Genomic DNA, 16,618 nt, shown 5'->3' on the forward strand with positions numbered 1-16,618 from the left:
GCACGATCTGAAGTTTCCGAACACTTTATTTATGTATTTATGTATTTCAATTTGGCTCTTTTTAAAGTGTGTGCTTTCAAAACTGTTTGGATAAACTATTTACATTTCTTCTGTGCTGGAGTGTGTGTGTGTGTGCTTGAATTTACATTCCTAACTCACTGGGCACCATTAGTGAAGAGCCCAGCATAACAGCCCCCCCCCCCCTTTCTGATTTTATTTTTCTTTCTTGGCCTGAAAAGCTGTCAGAGCTCAGATTTCCTAATTGGACTTTCAGACTGTTTCATTTTCCGGGTTGTTCTGGAATGACGTTTTGTGTGTTTGCATACCGGCACCTTCATTAGAAAAAGGCAAGATATGAAAAAAAGGATGGCTACTTTATTTAATTTATTTATTTATTTATTTTGTCCAATACATAATACACATTGCAGAGAATAGATATGTAATAATATAAAGAAAGAAAAGAATAGGAGAAAAGATATCAAAGTATATGTGAACATATTTGAAAGAAAGAAAAGATAAATGAGATAAGGAGAGACAATTGGACAGGGGACGGAAGGCACACTGGTGCACTTATGCATGCCCCTTACTGACCTCTTAGGAACTTGGAGAGGTCAATCGTGGAAAGTCTAAGGGAAAAATGTTGGGGGTTAGGGGTTGACACTACTGAGTCAGGTAATGAGTTCCGCGCTTCGACAACTCGGTTGCTGAAGTCAAATTTTTTACAGTCCTTTGATCAGGAAAAGCAGGATCCAAAGAACGAGGAGGGATGGTGAGTCTGTAGAGAGGGAAAAAAAGTGAGTTGTTTTGATTTAATCCTCATATATAACAATAGCAACATATCAGGAAAGACTTCATGAACTCAATCTGTATAGTCTGGAGGACAGAAGGGAAAGGGGGGACATGATCGAGACATTTAAATATGTGAAAGGGTTAAATAAGGTTCAGGAGGGAAGTGTTTTTCATAAGAAAGTGAACCCAAGAACAAGGGGGCACAATCTGAGGTTACTTGGGGGAAAGATCAAAAGCAATGTGAGAAAATATTATTTGACTGAAAGAGTAGTAGATGCTTGGAACAAACTTCCAGCAGACGTGGTTGGTAAATCCACAGTAACTGAATTTAAAAATGCCTGGGATAAACATAGATCCATCCTAAGATAAAGTACAGTGTTCCCTTGATTTTCGCGGGGGATGCGTTCCGAGACCGCCCGTGAAAGTCGAATTTCCGCGAAGTAGAGATGCGGAAGTAAATACAGTACACTACTTTTGGCTATGAACAGTATCCCAAGCCTTCCTTAACACTTTAAACCTCTAAATTACAATTTCCCACTCCCTTAGCAACCATTTAGATTATTACTCACCATGTTTATTTATTAAAGTTTATTTTAAAAAATGTTTTTTAAAGGCAGACGAAAGTTTGGTAATGACATATGATGTCATCGGGCGGGAAAAACCGTGGTATAGGGAAAAAACCCGCGAAGTATTTTTTAATTAATATTTTTGAAAAACCGTGGTATAGACATTCCGCGAAGTTCGAACAAGAACAAGGGGACACAATCTGAAGTTAGTTGGGGGAAAGATCAAAGGTAACATGAGAAAATATTATTTTACTGAAAGAGTAGTAGATCCTTGGAACAAACTTCCAGCAGACGTGGTTGGTAAATCCACAGTAACCGAATTTAAACATGCCTGGGATAAACATATATCAATTGTAAGATAAAATACAGGAAATAGTATAAGGGCAGACTAGATGGACCATGAGGTCTTTTTCTGCTGTCAGTCTTCTACGCTTCTATGTTTCTAATACAATCTAATCTGAAAAAAAAATATCTTTAAAACAAAAACGAAGCCTACAAAGCAGCGATGGATTGCTCCAAGTTCAGCTTGGTTCTGGAAACTGGTAGTGGAGATGGCGGGAGGCTTTGCCCATCATCTTGGGATGGATGCTTCTCCACATGCACAGAAGCATCGCACCCATGCACGAGTGTGCACACAAACCGGTAGCAATGGATTTTAGAACCCACTCCTGCTGCAAAGTGTGTATCAGCAAATTCTCAGAAAAACTATTGAATAAACATAGAAACATAGAAGTCTGACGGCAGAAAAGGACCTCATGGTCCATCTAGTCTGCCCTTAACATATGTGAACACAAGAATAAGGGGACCCAATCTGAGGTTAGTTGGGGGAAAGAGTAGTAGATGCTTGGAACAAACTTCTAGCAGACATGGTTGGTCAATCCACAGTAACTGAACTTAAACATGCCTGGGATAAACGTAGATCCATCCTTAGATAAAATACAGGAAATTGTATAAGGGTAGAATAGACAGACCAGGAAAATCCAACTTTCCTATTTATTTATCTATTTATTTATCTATTTATTTATCTATTTATTTATCTATTTATTTATTTATTTATCTATCTATCTATCTATCTATCTATCTATCTATCTATCTATCTATCTATTTATTTATTTATAGAAACATAGAAGTCTGACGGCAGAAAAAGACCATCTAGTCTGCCCTTATAATATTTTCTGTATTTTATCTTAGGATGGATATATGTTTATCTCAGGCATGTTTAAATTCAGTTACTGTGGATTTATCTACCACGTCTGCTGGAAGTTTGTTCCAAGGATCTACTACTCTTTCAGTAAAATAATATTTTCTCATGTTGCTTTTGATATTTCCCCCAACTAACTTCAGATTGTGTCCCCTTGTCCTTGTGTTCATTTTCCTATTAAAAACACTTCCCTCCTGAACCTTATTTAACCCTTTAACATATTTAAATGTTTCAATCATGTCCCCCCTTTTCCTTCTGTCCTCCAGACTATACAGATTGAGTTCATTAAGTCTTTCCTGATACGTTTTATGCTTAAGACCTTCCACCATTTTTGTAGCCCGTCTTTGGACCCTTTCAATTTTGTCAATATCTTTTTGTAGGTGAGGTCTCCAGAACAGAGCACACTATTCCAAATGGGGTCTCACCAGCACTCTATGCAGCGGGATCATAATCTCCCTCTTCCTGCTTGTTATACCTCTAGCTATGCAGCCAAGCATCCTACTTGCTTTTCCTACCGCCCGACCACACTGCTCACCCATTTTGAGACTGTCAGAAATCACTACCCCTAAATCTTTCTCTTCTGAAGTATTTGCTAACACAGAACTGCCAATGCAATACTCAGATTGAGGATTCCTTTTCCCCAAGTGCATTATTTTACATTTGGAAACATTAAACTGCAGTTTCCATTGCTTTGACCATTTATCTAGTAAAGCTAAATCATTTACCATATTACAGACCCCTCCAGGAATATCAACCCTATTGCACACTTTAGAGTCATAGGCAAATAGGCAAACCTTCCCTACCAAACCTTCCCCTATGTCACTCACAAACATATTAAAAAGAATAGGACCCAGAACAGACCCTTGTGGCACACCGCTGTTGGAAAAGAAAAAAACTCTGAAGAATCAACTTTAAAGCCAATACTTACTTTCTGGACCATCACCCGAAAGTCTGTTGTCGTTAGGATGCATCCTGATAAACAGTGTGATGCTTTCATTGACCAGAGGCTTGGAGTCTTGCTGGACCTGGCAGAGGAACATGGAGTTGTTCTTGTCTTGGGTGGCCACCACCTCTAGGCTGCTTCTTTGGGTCAAGGTCCCGTCTGGATTTATGGTCCACATATGAAATGATGTTTTTATGGTTTGGGCATCCTTGGAAAACAACTTCACTTCCACACCACCTGGAAAATAGCTCTCTGCATTGCAAGCGACCACCACGGAGGGGTTTAGCTGGTCGGGAGAAAGTGGGATGGTCTCAAGGCGCACCTTGGGGGGAACTGAGCAAAGAAAGCCAAAGAGGTCAGTCAGAAACATGGACACATAGAAGATTGATGGCAGAAAAAGACCTCGTGGTCCATCTATTCTGCCCTTATAATATTTCCTGGTTTTTTTTATCTTAGGATGGATCTATGTTTATCCCAGGCATGTTTCAATTCAGTAACTGTGGATTTACCAACCACGTCTGCTGAAAGTTTGTTCCAAGCATCTACTACTCTTTCAGTAAAATAATATTTTCTCATGATGCTTCTGATCTTTCCCCCAACTAACCTCAGATTGTGCCCCCTTGTTCTTGTGTTCACTTTCCTATTAAAAACACTTCCCTCCTGAACATTATTGAACCCTTGAACGTATCTAAATGTTTCGATCATGTCCCCACTTTTCCTTCTGTCCTCCAGACTATACAGATTGAGTTCATTAAGTCTTTCCTGATATGTTTTATGCTTAAGACCTTCCACCATTCTTGTAGCCCGTCTTTGGACCCGTTCAATTTCATCCATATCTTTTTGTAACTGAGGTCTCCAGAACTGAACACAGTATTATTCCAAATGTGGTCTCACCAGTGCTCTATACAGCGGGATCACAATCTCCATCTTCCTGCTTGTTATACCTCTAGCTATGCAGCCAAGCATCCTACTTGCTTTCCGAAAAGATTCGAACTCCTGGTTCCTGCATGCAGAATGGGGTGAAAATCCAAACGGATTCTGCTCTCCAATTGTGGCATTGGGGAAATAATTCCAGGACAATTAGGATTAAAATATATCTCTCCAATTTGTAACCACATTTGTATTCCACATTTGGAATACTGTGTTCAGTTCTGGAGACCTCACCTACAAAAAGATATTGACAAAATTGAACGGGTCCAAAGATGGGCTACAAGAATGGTGGAAGGTCTTAAGCATCAAACGTATCAGGAAAGACTTCATGAACTCCATCTGTAGAGTCTGGAGGACAGAAGGAAAAGGGGGGACATGATCGAAACATTTAAATATGTTAAAGGGTTAAATAAGGTCCAGGAGGGAAGTGTTTTTAATAGGAAAGTGAACACAAGAACAACAGGGCACAATCTGAGGTTAGTTGGGGGAAAGCAGAAGTAACGTGAGAAAATATTATTTGACTGAAAGCGTAGTAGATGCTTGGAACAAACATCTAGCAGACGTGGTTGGTAAATCCACAGTAACTGAATTTCAACATGCCTGGGATAAACATAGACCCATCCTAAGATAAAATACAGGAAATATTATAAGGGCGGACTAGATGGACCAGGAGGCCCTTTTCTGCCGTCAATCTTCTATGTTTCTATCTCACCAATTTGTAACTCTACTCAATTTATTATTATTTTTATTTTATTAATTGGATTTCTATGCCGCCCCTCTCTGAAGACCCAAGTCGGGACTGCTTTGAGGGTCGAACGACTGTTTCACAGGGGTCACCTAAGACCATGAGAAAAGACAATTTTCCCACGGTGTTAGGAACTAAAGTTTCTATTCTGGCGCTTTGGAACATATTTTTACAATCCGCCCATCAAGCATTTACATTGCGGGTGTCCTTCTGACCTTCCTGCCAATCAGCTTAAAGCTCTGTTGGGAGAATTGGTGGGTGCTAGACTTATGGTTGGGGGTCACCACAACATGAGGAACTGTATTAAGGGGTTGCGGCATTAGGAAGGTTGAGAATCACTGATTTAGATCTTATATTCGACTTCTTTTTAAAATCTTTTTCTGTATTTATATTGTTTATATTGTTTATTGTTGTTCTGTCGGGCTTTCTGGTAGAATCCTCCCAAAAATGCACAGGTACAAATTTCAGACACACACACGTTTGAAAATTCAAAACAATGTTCTTTATAATGAAAATTCACTTAAACCAAGCCCTCTTTTGGTATAGCAAAGAGCACTTGTCTCCAAACAAACTGGTAATTTGTACAAGTCCCTTATCAGTTCTGTAATATTTAGCTTGCAGCTGTGAGGCAATTCACAGTCCTTCTTCTTTCACAATGTAAAACACATTTTGCTCTGGTTTAGTTTCAAAGCGGGGAAAAATCAGCACACAAAAAGTCAAAGTCAGTAAAGCAGTCACGAAACACAACGATCAGATAATCCTCCACAATGGCCAAACCTACAGGCTGCTATTTATAGCAGCCTCACTAATGACCACAGCCCCACCCAACCACAGGTGGCCTCATTTTCTTTGATAATAATCTCTCAGTTGTTGTTGCCTATGCATCGCTCTCCGCATGTGTGGCTGTATCATTAACTCTTGTTCCGAATCCAAGGAGGAGCTAGAGAATTGATCTCCTTCTGAGCTGTCTGCCCCACTCTCCTCCTCCCTGTCACTCATGTCTTCTTGGTCAGAGGAGCCTTCATCATCAGATTCCACCGGGGGCAAAACAGGCCTGCGGCATGTGGATGTCTCCCCCACATCCACAGTCCTTGGGGCAGGAGCTGGGCCAGAGCTAACCACAACAATTTTAAGCCGCCCTGAGTCCTTCGGGACTGGGTGGCTTAGAAGTCGAATTAAATAAACAAACAAACAAACAAATAATAATGGCCTCATTTGTCTCTGCAACCCAAAGTTCACCTACCTCTTAGGACATCCGCAAGTGCAAAGGTTCACTGGAGAGGACCACGACCTTCCAATGATTTGTGTTGGATCTGGCAGGTCAGTTGAGACTTCACATCTCCTCGTTCCAGCAAGATTTCCACGGTGCTTTCCGCTCGGTACGAGATGCTCTGCTTTTCTTCGGAATCCAGGATGTTGGCAGGGGCAGCCGGTATTTCTTTCCCATCCTTCAACCAGCTGACCGTGATCTCTCGAGGGAAGAATCCCCCTGTGGAGCAGTTGAAGGAGGCCCGAGACCCCGCCGTGATTCTCCTTGTGGGGCCACGAAACACAGGCTGGGATGGCTCGGCTGAGGGAGAAAGCAGAGAGAGACATCTGTTGAGGTTCCTCAGGGACAATACAGGAGGCCACGAGATGGTTATAAAAAAAACTTTATTGAGTATAAAGAATTGAAAAAAGGGGGAGGGAAAATGGGGGGAAGGAGAAAAGGGGGAGGATACACAATAATTATTATACATAATGTGGTATACATCAGCACATCATAACAACAGTTATCTAAAGGGATGGACAAAAAAATGGAAACACTTGACTTTGGCATCATAATGTTTGAACGTGTTCAAATCAATCAAAATTTGACATATTTTAATGTTTTTTTAAAATTCTGTTATTTGATACATTTTTTTAAACAGAAATTTAAGGAAATTGGTTGTAACCTTCTAGAAATGGCAGACCTCTCAGACTTTCAAAGAGGCCAAATTGTTGGTGTTTGAATGACAGGCGCTAATGTAACAGAAAGTGCCCAAATGTTTGGTGTTTCAAGAGGTCATGTCTCAAAAGTCATGACTGCTTTTGAAAGAGAAGGGAAAACGTCCTCAGCCAAGCACAGGTCTGGTTGAAAGTCGAAGTTGTCTGAGAGAGACCGGTCGGACTCTAAAGCGAATTGTTAGAGTGGATCGCAAGACCGCAGCTCTTAAAATCACTGCAGAGCTCAATGGACACGTACAGAACCCAGTTTCCACAAAAACTGCTCGAAGGGAGCTTCACAAATCTGGATTCCACGGAAGAGCTGCAAGGTGTTTCCATTTCTTTGTCCACCCCCTGTATATTTGTACATTACAGGGAGTAAAAGGTAGGTGTACAAAATATAAAGTAAGTGAATGAAATGATGAAAGGAAAAAAGAAAAGAAAAAAAGGAAGTGTAAGAAAATTGGGAAAGGTAGGGAGGGGAAGGAGGAGAGGGACATTTTAGAAGTATACGACTTTATGGTCTAAAGGAGTGGTGCGTGTATATGGTATAAAGTAGTAAATCAAATATAGAATTGTGGTAGTAAGTTCTGATATTTCTGTAAAGCTGTGGATGTTTTGGTATTTCAAAATAAGTTGAGGAGTTATGTGGGTTTTTTTCACGAGATAGGTTTTGGTCAGAGAGACGCAACTTTGAACATGGGATGTAGAATGGAATAGAACAGCAGAGTTGTAAGGGACCTTGGAGGTCTTCTAGTCCAACCCCCTGCTTAGGCAGGAAACCCTACAGTACTTCAGACAGACGGTTATCCAACATCTGCTTAAAAACTTCCAGTGCTGGAGCATTCACAACTTCTGGAGGCAACTTCTCTTCCACAGATTAATTGTTCTGTCAGGAGATTTCTCCTTAGTTCTAAGTTGCTTCTCTCCTTGATTAATTTTCACCCATTGCTTCTTGTTCTACCTTCAGGTGCTTTAGAGAATAGGTTGACTCCTTCTTTGTGGCAACCCCTGAGATATTGGAACACTGCTATCCTGTCTCCCCTGGTCCTTCTTTTCATTAAACTAGCCAAGCCCAGTTCCTGCAACCGTTCTTCATATGTTTTAGATTCCAGTCCCCTAATCCTTTTTGTTGCTCTTCTCTGCACTCTTTCTACTCCCACCTGTCTCATGGTTGACTGGGAACTTCTCCCTCCATCCCCAGAAATCAAGTGCCAAGGGCAACTTACCAATCACGGAGACCACAGTGCCTTCCCCTGAGACCAGCTCTTTCTCTGGGACCCCTGCCCTGAACTTCACACAAAAGTAGGTCCCATCATCTTCACGACGGACGTTTTGGATGATGATGCTGAAATCCGCGTTGTCTCCTGGGATGACCCTCACCCCCCTGTTGGAAGCTTCTTGTCTATCGCTGTGAATCGGGGTCTGGCTTCTGTCCTTCCCTTTGTACCACCACACGCCTCCAGGTATGTTTGCTCCACTCAAGACACACTGTAGAGTGAGGTTATCTCCTGCTTTCACTGATACATGTGCCGGAAGTTGGGTTATCTTTATGTTTTGTCCTGTAACAATTAAAAACATAGAAACATAGAAGACTGATGGCAGAAAAAGACCTCATGGTCCATCTAGTCTGCCCTTATACTATTTTCTGTATTTTATCTTAGGATGGTTATATGTTTATCCCAGGCATGTTTAAATTCAGTGACTGTGGATTTACCAACCACGTCCGCTGGAAGTTTGTTCCAAGGATCTACTACTCTTTCAGTAAAATAATATTTTCTCACGTTGCTTTTGATCTTTCCCCCAACTAACTTCAGATTGTGTCTCCTTGTTCTTGTGTTCACTTTCCTATTAAAAACACTTCCCTCCTGGACCTCATTTAACCCTTTAACATATTTAAATGTTTCAATCATGTCCCCCCTTTTCCTTCTATCCTCCAGACTATACAGATTGAGTTCATGAAGTCTTTCCTGATACGTTTTGTGCTTAAGACCTTCCACCATTTTTGTAGCCCGTCTTTGGACCCGTTCAATTTTGTCAATATCTTTTTGTAGGTGAGGTCTCCAGAACGGAGCACAGTATTCCAAATGGGGTCTCACCAGCACTCTATACAGCGGGATCATAATCTCCCTCTTCCTGCTTGTTATACCTCAAGCTATGCAGCCAAGCATCCTACCTGCTTTCCCTACCGCCTGACTGCACTGCTCACCCATTTTGAGACTGTCAGAAATCACTACCCCTAAATCCTTCTCTTCTGAAGTATTTGCTAACACAGAACTGCCAATGCAATACTCAGATTGAGGATTCCTTTTCCCCTAGTGCATTATTTTACATTTGGAAACATTAAACTGAAGTTTCCATTGCTTTGATCATTTATCTAGTAAAGCTAAATCATTTACCATATTACAGAAGCCTTCATGAATTGAAAGACAAAAGAGACACTTTTGTAACTAGAATTCCTCTAGAACCGTGATGGCAAACCTATGGTACGCCTGGCATATGCAGCCTTGCCTGTTTGTCTTCTGGGTTTTGGGCACACATGCGGCATGGCAATCAGTTGTCCTTTGCATGCACAGCAGTGCTAAATATGGTGTGTGCAGACACACTGGCCAGCTCATTATCAGGTACGCATGTGTGCCAGAACCTGCAGGTTTAGCTTTTCTGTAGTGCAATCCCTTTGCAGTACTGAAAACCAGCCTGCATATGTCCGCTGGTCAGCTGATCATTGGGTGCACATGCGCACCACAATCTGGAAGTGTGGCTTTTCTGGAGTGCAATCCCTTTGAACATGCAGTAGTGTTGAAAACCACCCTGCGCATGTGCGCCAGCCAGTTGCTTGTCATGCAGAGCCAAGGTGGCGCAGTGAGTAGATATGTACTAACATTGGCACCGAAAAGCCGGTCAATTAAAAGAACAGCCTCAGAATTCATGCTTTCAACAAGAATGGTTAAAAGAGCACGAACTCTGAAAACAGTTTGTGGAATCCTGGGCAAACCAGACAAGAAGAAAGGTAAAGTGCTACCAAAAGTGTTATTATTATATTATATTATATTGCATTGCATTGCATTGCATTGCATTGCATTGCATTGCATTGCATTGCATTACATTACATTACATTACAATATATATTATATTATATTATATTATATTATATTATATTATATTATATTATATTTAAATATTATATTATATTATATTATATTACATTACATTATATTGCATTATATTGCATTATATTGTATTATATTATATTATAATACTATACTATAATATACTATACTGTATTATATTTTATTTAAATATTATATTATATTATATTATATTATATTATATTATATTATAATACTATACTATACTATATTATATTATATTATATTTAAATATTATATTATATTATATTATAATACTATACTATACTATATTTAAATATTATATTATATTATTATTATATTGTATTATAGAAACATAGAAACATAGAAACATAGAAGACTGATGGCAGAAAAAGACCTCATGGTCCATCTAGTCTACCCTTATACTATTTCCTGTATTTTATATTAGGATGGATATATGTTTATCACAGGCATGTTTAAATTCAGTTACTGTGGATTTATCTACCACGTCTGCTGGACGTTTGTTCCAAGGATCTAATTCTCTTTCAGTAAAATAATATTTTCTCATGTTGCTTTTGATCTTTCCCCCAACTTATTTCAGATTATATTATATTATACTATACTATATTATATATTTTGTTATTATTTAGTATTATTTATTTTTTAAAATTTTGCGTATTAAAAAAAGAATCACTTTTACTGCACTTGTATCAAGGGTGCAGTGCAGAAATCAGAGGCTGCCCGCAAAGAGTTGAAGACATTTTTTCAATCCTTATATGAAGAGACACCAAAATTAAAGCAATATATTCTTAAAGAAGAGAAACTGCTCTTTCTAATGGTGCTAAATTGAAGAGGATTGAAGCTGTCCCACAGGATCAAACAGGGCATCAAAGATAGCCAAAATTTGGCAAAAACCTGTTAAATACCAACTTTGAACTCTTATATTTTTTCAAGCTTGAAAGAAAGTGCTGCAAATTGGAAGTCCTCATTGCAGCTGTGTACTTAGTACACCTGCCAAAAATCAACCTGAAAGGCCAAGTAGTTTTGAAACTACAGCAGCCTGGAGATTGCTGTAAATTCATTTTTGAGGGTGTCTTTTTGCAAAGTTTCAGCCTGAACCATGTAAAAAGTAAGAGGACTAGGTGCATGGGCTTTTGCAAGTTTATAAAGTCTTGCAAGGTTTGCAAGTTCTCCAAATATCTCCAATATAGTACTGAAACTACCACATTTACAGCTTCTGGACGTTGGCCCAAAATGTGATTTTTTCTGACTTGACATTTTGCAACCCTTTACTTGAGGTCTCCTAGAACTCCCAATTTTTAGTCTTTTGAACTAAAATTTTGCACGGCATAGTTTTATACCATAAAGAAACTATGTCCCAAATTTCATCCAAATCTGAGATGGTAAGATGGGGATAGTCTTTAAAAATTGGTCCACTTGACACGGAATGACTCCCTGGCCTTTTCAGAGGAAGCTGGTGATCACACTCTTCAGAAGAGCTCCAGAGTCTCGAAGCAGCCTTCATATTGCTCTCGCTCTGGGTTCTGCCCCAGTTGTAAATGGAACCTGCCCAATCTCAAGTATCAACACTCACCCAGACCCCATGGAAGCAGCAGCAGCAGGAACTGAAGAGAACCAGCGATTCTCTTGAAGGACCTCCGGGCAGCCATGCCAATAGCAGCAGGAGAAACTTCTGGGGTGACTTCCTGTCTTGCCCACTAAGTCTTCCCCAAAGCAGAAGGAGAGAGAAAAAAAGGAACCTTCATTTCCTTCTTGTAATGCAGCCTTGTGGCGCAACCACAACAGTCTGGAACTAAACGCACTCAATTATTGTTCGTTCGTTCGTTCGTTCGTTTGCTCGCTCACTCGCTCACTTATTTATTTATTTATTAGGTTTGTATGCCGCCCCTCTCCGCAGACTCGGGGCAGCTCACAACAGTAACAACAACAGTATACAATGTAACAAATCTAATATTTAAAAAGTATCTAAAAAACACACCATACATAAATGATATAAGCCCGGGGGAGATGTCTCAATTCCCTCATACCTGGCGATATAGCTGAGCAATTTACGAAAGGCACGGAGGGCGGGGGGGAGTTCTGGGGGGGAGTGATTCCAGAGGGCCGGGGCCAACACAGAGAAGGCTCTTCCCCTGGGGCCCACCAGACGACAGGACCCGGAGAAGGCCGACTCTGTGGGACCTTATCGGCTGCTGGGATTCGTGCAGCAGAAGACAGTCCCAGAGATATTCTGGTCCGATGCCATGTAGGGCTTTACAGGTCATTACCAACACTTTGAATTGTGACCGGAAACTGATTGGTAGCCAATGCAAGCCATGGAGTGTTGGAGAGACATAGGCGAACCTATGTAACCCCACGATAGCTCTTGCGGCCGCACTCTGCACGATCTGAAGTTTCCGAACACTTTTCAAAGGTAGCCCCATGTAGAGAGTAGCCAAACCTCGAGGTGATGAGGGCATGAGCGACTGTGAGCAATGACTCTCTGTCCAAATAGGGCCGCAACTGGTGCACCAGGCGAACCTGGGCAAACGCCCTCCCTCAATACTATAGAAATTGTGGTGGATTTCAGAAGAAAACAACCTATAGTACCACCTCTCACAATACTAGACAACACAGTATCAACGGTAGAGACCTTCAAATTTCTAGGTTGTATCATTTATTTATTTATTTTATTTTGTCCAATGCACATTAATACACATTGAAGGTTATAGTGGATATACTTGAAGTGAAATATATTAAGGAAAGAATAGAGGATAAAATATAGGAATAAAATATATCAATGAGAGCATGGAAGAAAAGATATAGGAATAGAAGAGAAGATATATGAGATACTGGAGAGACAATAGGACAGGGGATGGGAGGCACACTAGTGCACTTTTGCACGCCCCAATATATATAAAAAACAAGCACACAATCAATCAAATACCAAAACAATTTGGACAAGGGGGAGATGTTTCAGTTTCCCCAAGCCTGACGACAGAGGTGGGTTTTAAGGGGTTTATGAAAGGCAAGGAGGGTGGGGGCAATCCTAATCTCAGGGGGGAGCTGGTTCCAGAGGGTCGGAGCCACCACAGAGAAGGCTCTTCCCCTGGGTCCTGCCAGACGACATTGTTTAGTCGACGGGACCCAAAGAATTTCCCTCGTACAAAGCTGAAAGAATGAGATCCTGTGGCCTAGAGGTTAATTCTCTGCCTTACAAGGCCAAGGCTGCAGGGTCAAATCACAGTGAGGGTTTGGCTAGCTGATGAGAGGAAACAACTTCGATATAGATCTATACCAGACTCCCTTCATTTTCAATTCTGCAAATGTTTGTGTGTGTGTGTGTGTGTGTGTGTAACAGATTTTTGCTGATTATGAAAAGGAAGGGAGACTACCCTAGATCTACTTCTGGCTTATTTTGCCCACATCAGGTAGCCACACCGTTACTGGGATTTGAACTCGAGGCTCTGCCTTGTTATAGCAGCTTGTAGCAGGGAAGAGTTATGTGTGGATTTTTTGTCAAGTCACCCTGGTATATAGAAACATAGAAGACTGACGGCAGAAAAAGACCTCATGGTCCATCTAGTCTGCCCTTATACTATTTCCTGTATTTTATCTTACAATGGATATATGTTTATCCCAGGCATGTTTAAATTCAGTTACTGTGGATTTACCAAGCACGTCTGCTGGTAGTTTGTTCCAAGAATCTACTACTCTTTCAGTAAAATAATATTTTCTCACGTTGCTTTTGATCTTTTCCCCAAATAACTTCAGATTGTGTCCCCTTGTTCTTGTGTTCACTTTCCTATTAAAAACACTTCCCTCCTGGACCTTATTTAACCCTTTATCATATTTCAATGTTTCGATCACGTCTCCCCTTTTCCTTCTGTCCTCCAGACTATACAGATTGAGTTCATTAGGTCTTTCCTGATACGTTTTATGCTTAAGACCTTCCACCATTCTTTTAGCCCGTCTTTGGACCCGTTCAATTTTGTCAACCTCTTTTTGGAGGTGAGGTCTCTAGAACTGAACACAGTACTCCAAATGGGGTCTCACCAGTGCTCTATATAGCGGGATCACAATCTCCCTCTTCCTGCTTGTTATACCTCTAGCTATGCAGCCAAGCATCCTACTTGGGAGGAGCATACACACTGTGGCTGAATCTGAATTGTCTGCTTCAGATACCACGAAGCCCCCTCCCAGAAGGTAACAAGGAAAACAGGTCATAAAGAGGAAGTGTGACATGTCGGACAATCCTGAGAATACTTAATATATTTTTCAGAGTATAAGACGCACCATTTTCCTCACTAAAAGAGGCTGAAAATTTGGATGCACCTTATACAGTAGTATCCCTAGATAAGAGCATAATTTGTTCCAGAAGGGAGCCTGTATGTCAAGGCAACTCGTATCTGGAACAAATAACTTTAGACGTTGTTTTTCCCCTCTGAGATAACCAAAAGCAAGGATTCTTGCGCCACCTAGTCTACGCTCGGCTTGTATCCCGAATTTGAGCTCAGGACGGGAACAGAAATGTCTCTCTCCTCCTGGCTCGTATCTTGAAATACTCGCATGTAGAACAGCTCGTATCTAGAGGTACTACTGTACTCCAAACATAGCTTTTCTGAAGCTTTTCCCCCAGCCCATACGAGATGCCTTCCCAATTCTTACCTTGCAGGTTCTTTCATTGTTAGTCTCTCCAAATAATGTTTTTCCAGCCTTAAGTCTTTGCAGGCTTTTTTCATTGTAACTTGCTCTGAATAAGTTTTTTTCCAGCCCTAACGAGATCTTAACAATCCTCCCAGCTCTTGCTGGCTTGCTAGCTCTTTCGTTGCTACTCGTTCCGAATAAGCTTTTTTTAAAGCCCTTAACCAGGGGATAAAATAATGCGCTGACCAGACTAAGGATGCTAACCAGATGAATGCCTGGTGGACAGATTTCCCCCCTTATTTTGCTTCCCAAAAACTAAGGTGTGTCTTATACTCCCTAAAATACGATATATACTATGTCCTGGATAGAAAGGAGTGAACTGCCAATAATCTGCTAATAAATAAGATCAATTCATAGATTAGAAAGTGTTGTGGTTCAGCCTGAGTCAGATGAAAGACCAGCTGCGTCTCTGCTGGCTCCATGCCCGGGGGAGGATGAGAGCGGAGAGGGAAGTGATGAGGAAGAAAGGCCTGGGAGCCTTGGGGAGGGGCTCTCTCAAGCCAGTAGCTTGGATTCTCTGGAGTCATTGGATGACAAAGCACAAGCTATCATTAGTATGTGACAGAGACGCATAGATCAAAGGAGGAATCAATTGAAGAAATATTATCAGCGTTGAATGAGGAACACCAGGGGGTTGGGTGTGGTCCTCATTAGCAGGGAAGGGTTTGTAAGGCAGGCAAACTCTTTCGGCAGCGTGGAGTGTTATCAGAGTGGAGTTGCTGTTATCTGCATTGTCTCAGCGTTTCTGTTCCTGGCTCGTGGCCCAGCAGTCTTGAAGACCCGTGGGAGGTGTATGTCTGTAATCTCAACAGCCTCGTCTTGGCATTAAGGATCCTGTGTTTCAGTATGAACAATTGCCTTCATGTATCTATTTGGAGTTCCAGTGTTTTCCTGATTTGTAAGGACATTTTCTGTTGGCTTCTTTTCTTTTTACCATTATAAAATAGAATAGAATAGAATTTTTATTGGCCAAGTGTGATTGGACACACAAGGAATTTGTCTTGGTGCATATGCTCTCAACGTACATAAAATAAAATATTACCGCATATAATATATATAAATATAAATATAAATATAAATATAACCGCATAATGTTGCAAATGCTAAACCTTGCAAAACTAAAGGGTTTCCTTTCTTTCATTCCCGTGCTTGTTTGCATTGCAGAACTATTTATTCTGCCCCAGCTAAGGACCAGAGAAAATATAGCACACATGCAGTTGGTTCAAACCTATATTTAATTGATTAACCCATACCAATAAACTGGCGTAGTAGTGTTCACACACATAAATAAATCTTAAATCAGTCTTTTCTTGGAAAAAACCCCAGCATTAACATTGATTGATTTGATTTTATTGGATTTGTATGCCACCCCTCTCCATAGACTCGGGGCGGCTAACAACAGTAGTAGACAGCATATGATAATCCAATATTAAAACAGTTAAGAACCCTTATTGTAAAACCAAACATACATACAGACATATCATGCATAAAATTAACAGCTGGCCTAAGTCCATAAAGTTGTAAAGCAAAGATAAGTCATTAGTCCTGGGTATTGCAGGAAGCCTATGGAGGTTGCCAAGATGTCAGCAATCAGTCCACAAAACAGAAGCCAAAACAGATAAGCCGAGCAGAGGTTTCCCAAACAAGAGGCACACACTTGAG

At 40.7% G+C, this 16,618-nt stretch overlaps 1 protein-coding gene across 1 annotated transcript; it reads right to left on the reverse strand.

Annotated features, from left to right (window-relative positions):
• Positions 1 to 374: 374 nt before the first annotated feature.
• On the reverse strand, positions 375 to 11,980 carry LOC139165561 (tyrosine-protein phosphatase non-receptor type substrate 1-like). The gene is made up of 5 exons (XM_070748755.1): positions 11,844 to 11,980; positions 8,369 to 8,701; positions 6,418 to 6,744; positions 3,485 to 3,832; positions 375 to 775 (listed from the first exon to the last, which is right to left on the reverse strand). The coding sequence occupies exons 1-3, from the start codon at positions 11,917 to 11,919 to the stop codon at positions 6,446 to 6,448; spliced, it is 708 nt and encodes a 235-aa protein (XP_070604856.1). The 5' UTR covers positions 11,920 to 11,980; the 3' UTR covers positions 375 to 775; positions 3,485 to 3,832; positions 6,418 to 6,445.
• Positions 11,981 to 16,618: the final 4,638 nt, after the last annotated feature.

Source organism: Erythrolamprus reginae, chromosome 3 (genome assembly GCF_031021105.1).
Source record: "Erythrolamprus reginae isolate rEryReg1 chromosome 3, rEryReg1.hap1, whole genome shotgun sequence".
Classification (NCBI taxonomy): Eukaryota; Metazoa; Chordata; class Lepidosauria; order Squamata; family Dipsadidae; genus Erythrolamprus; species Erythrolamprus reginae.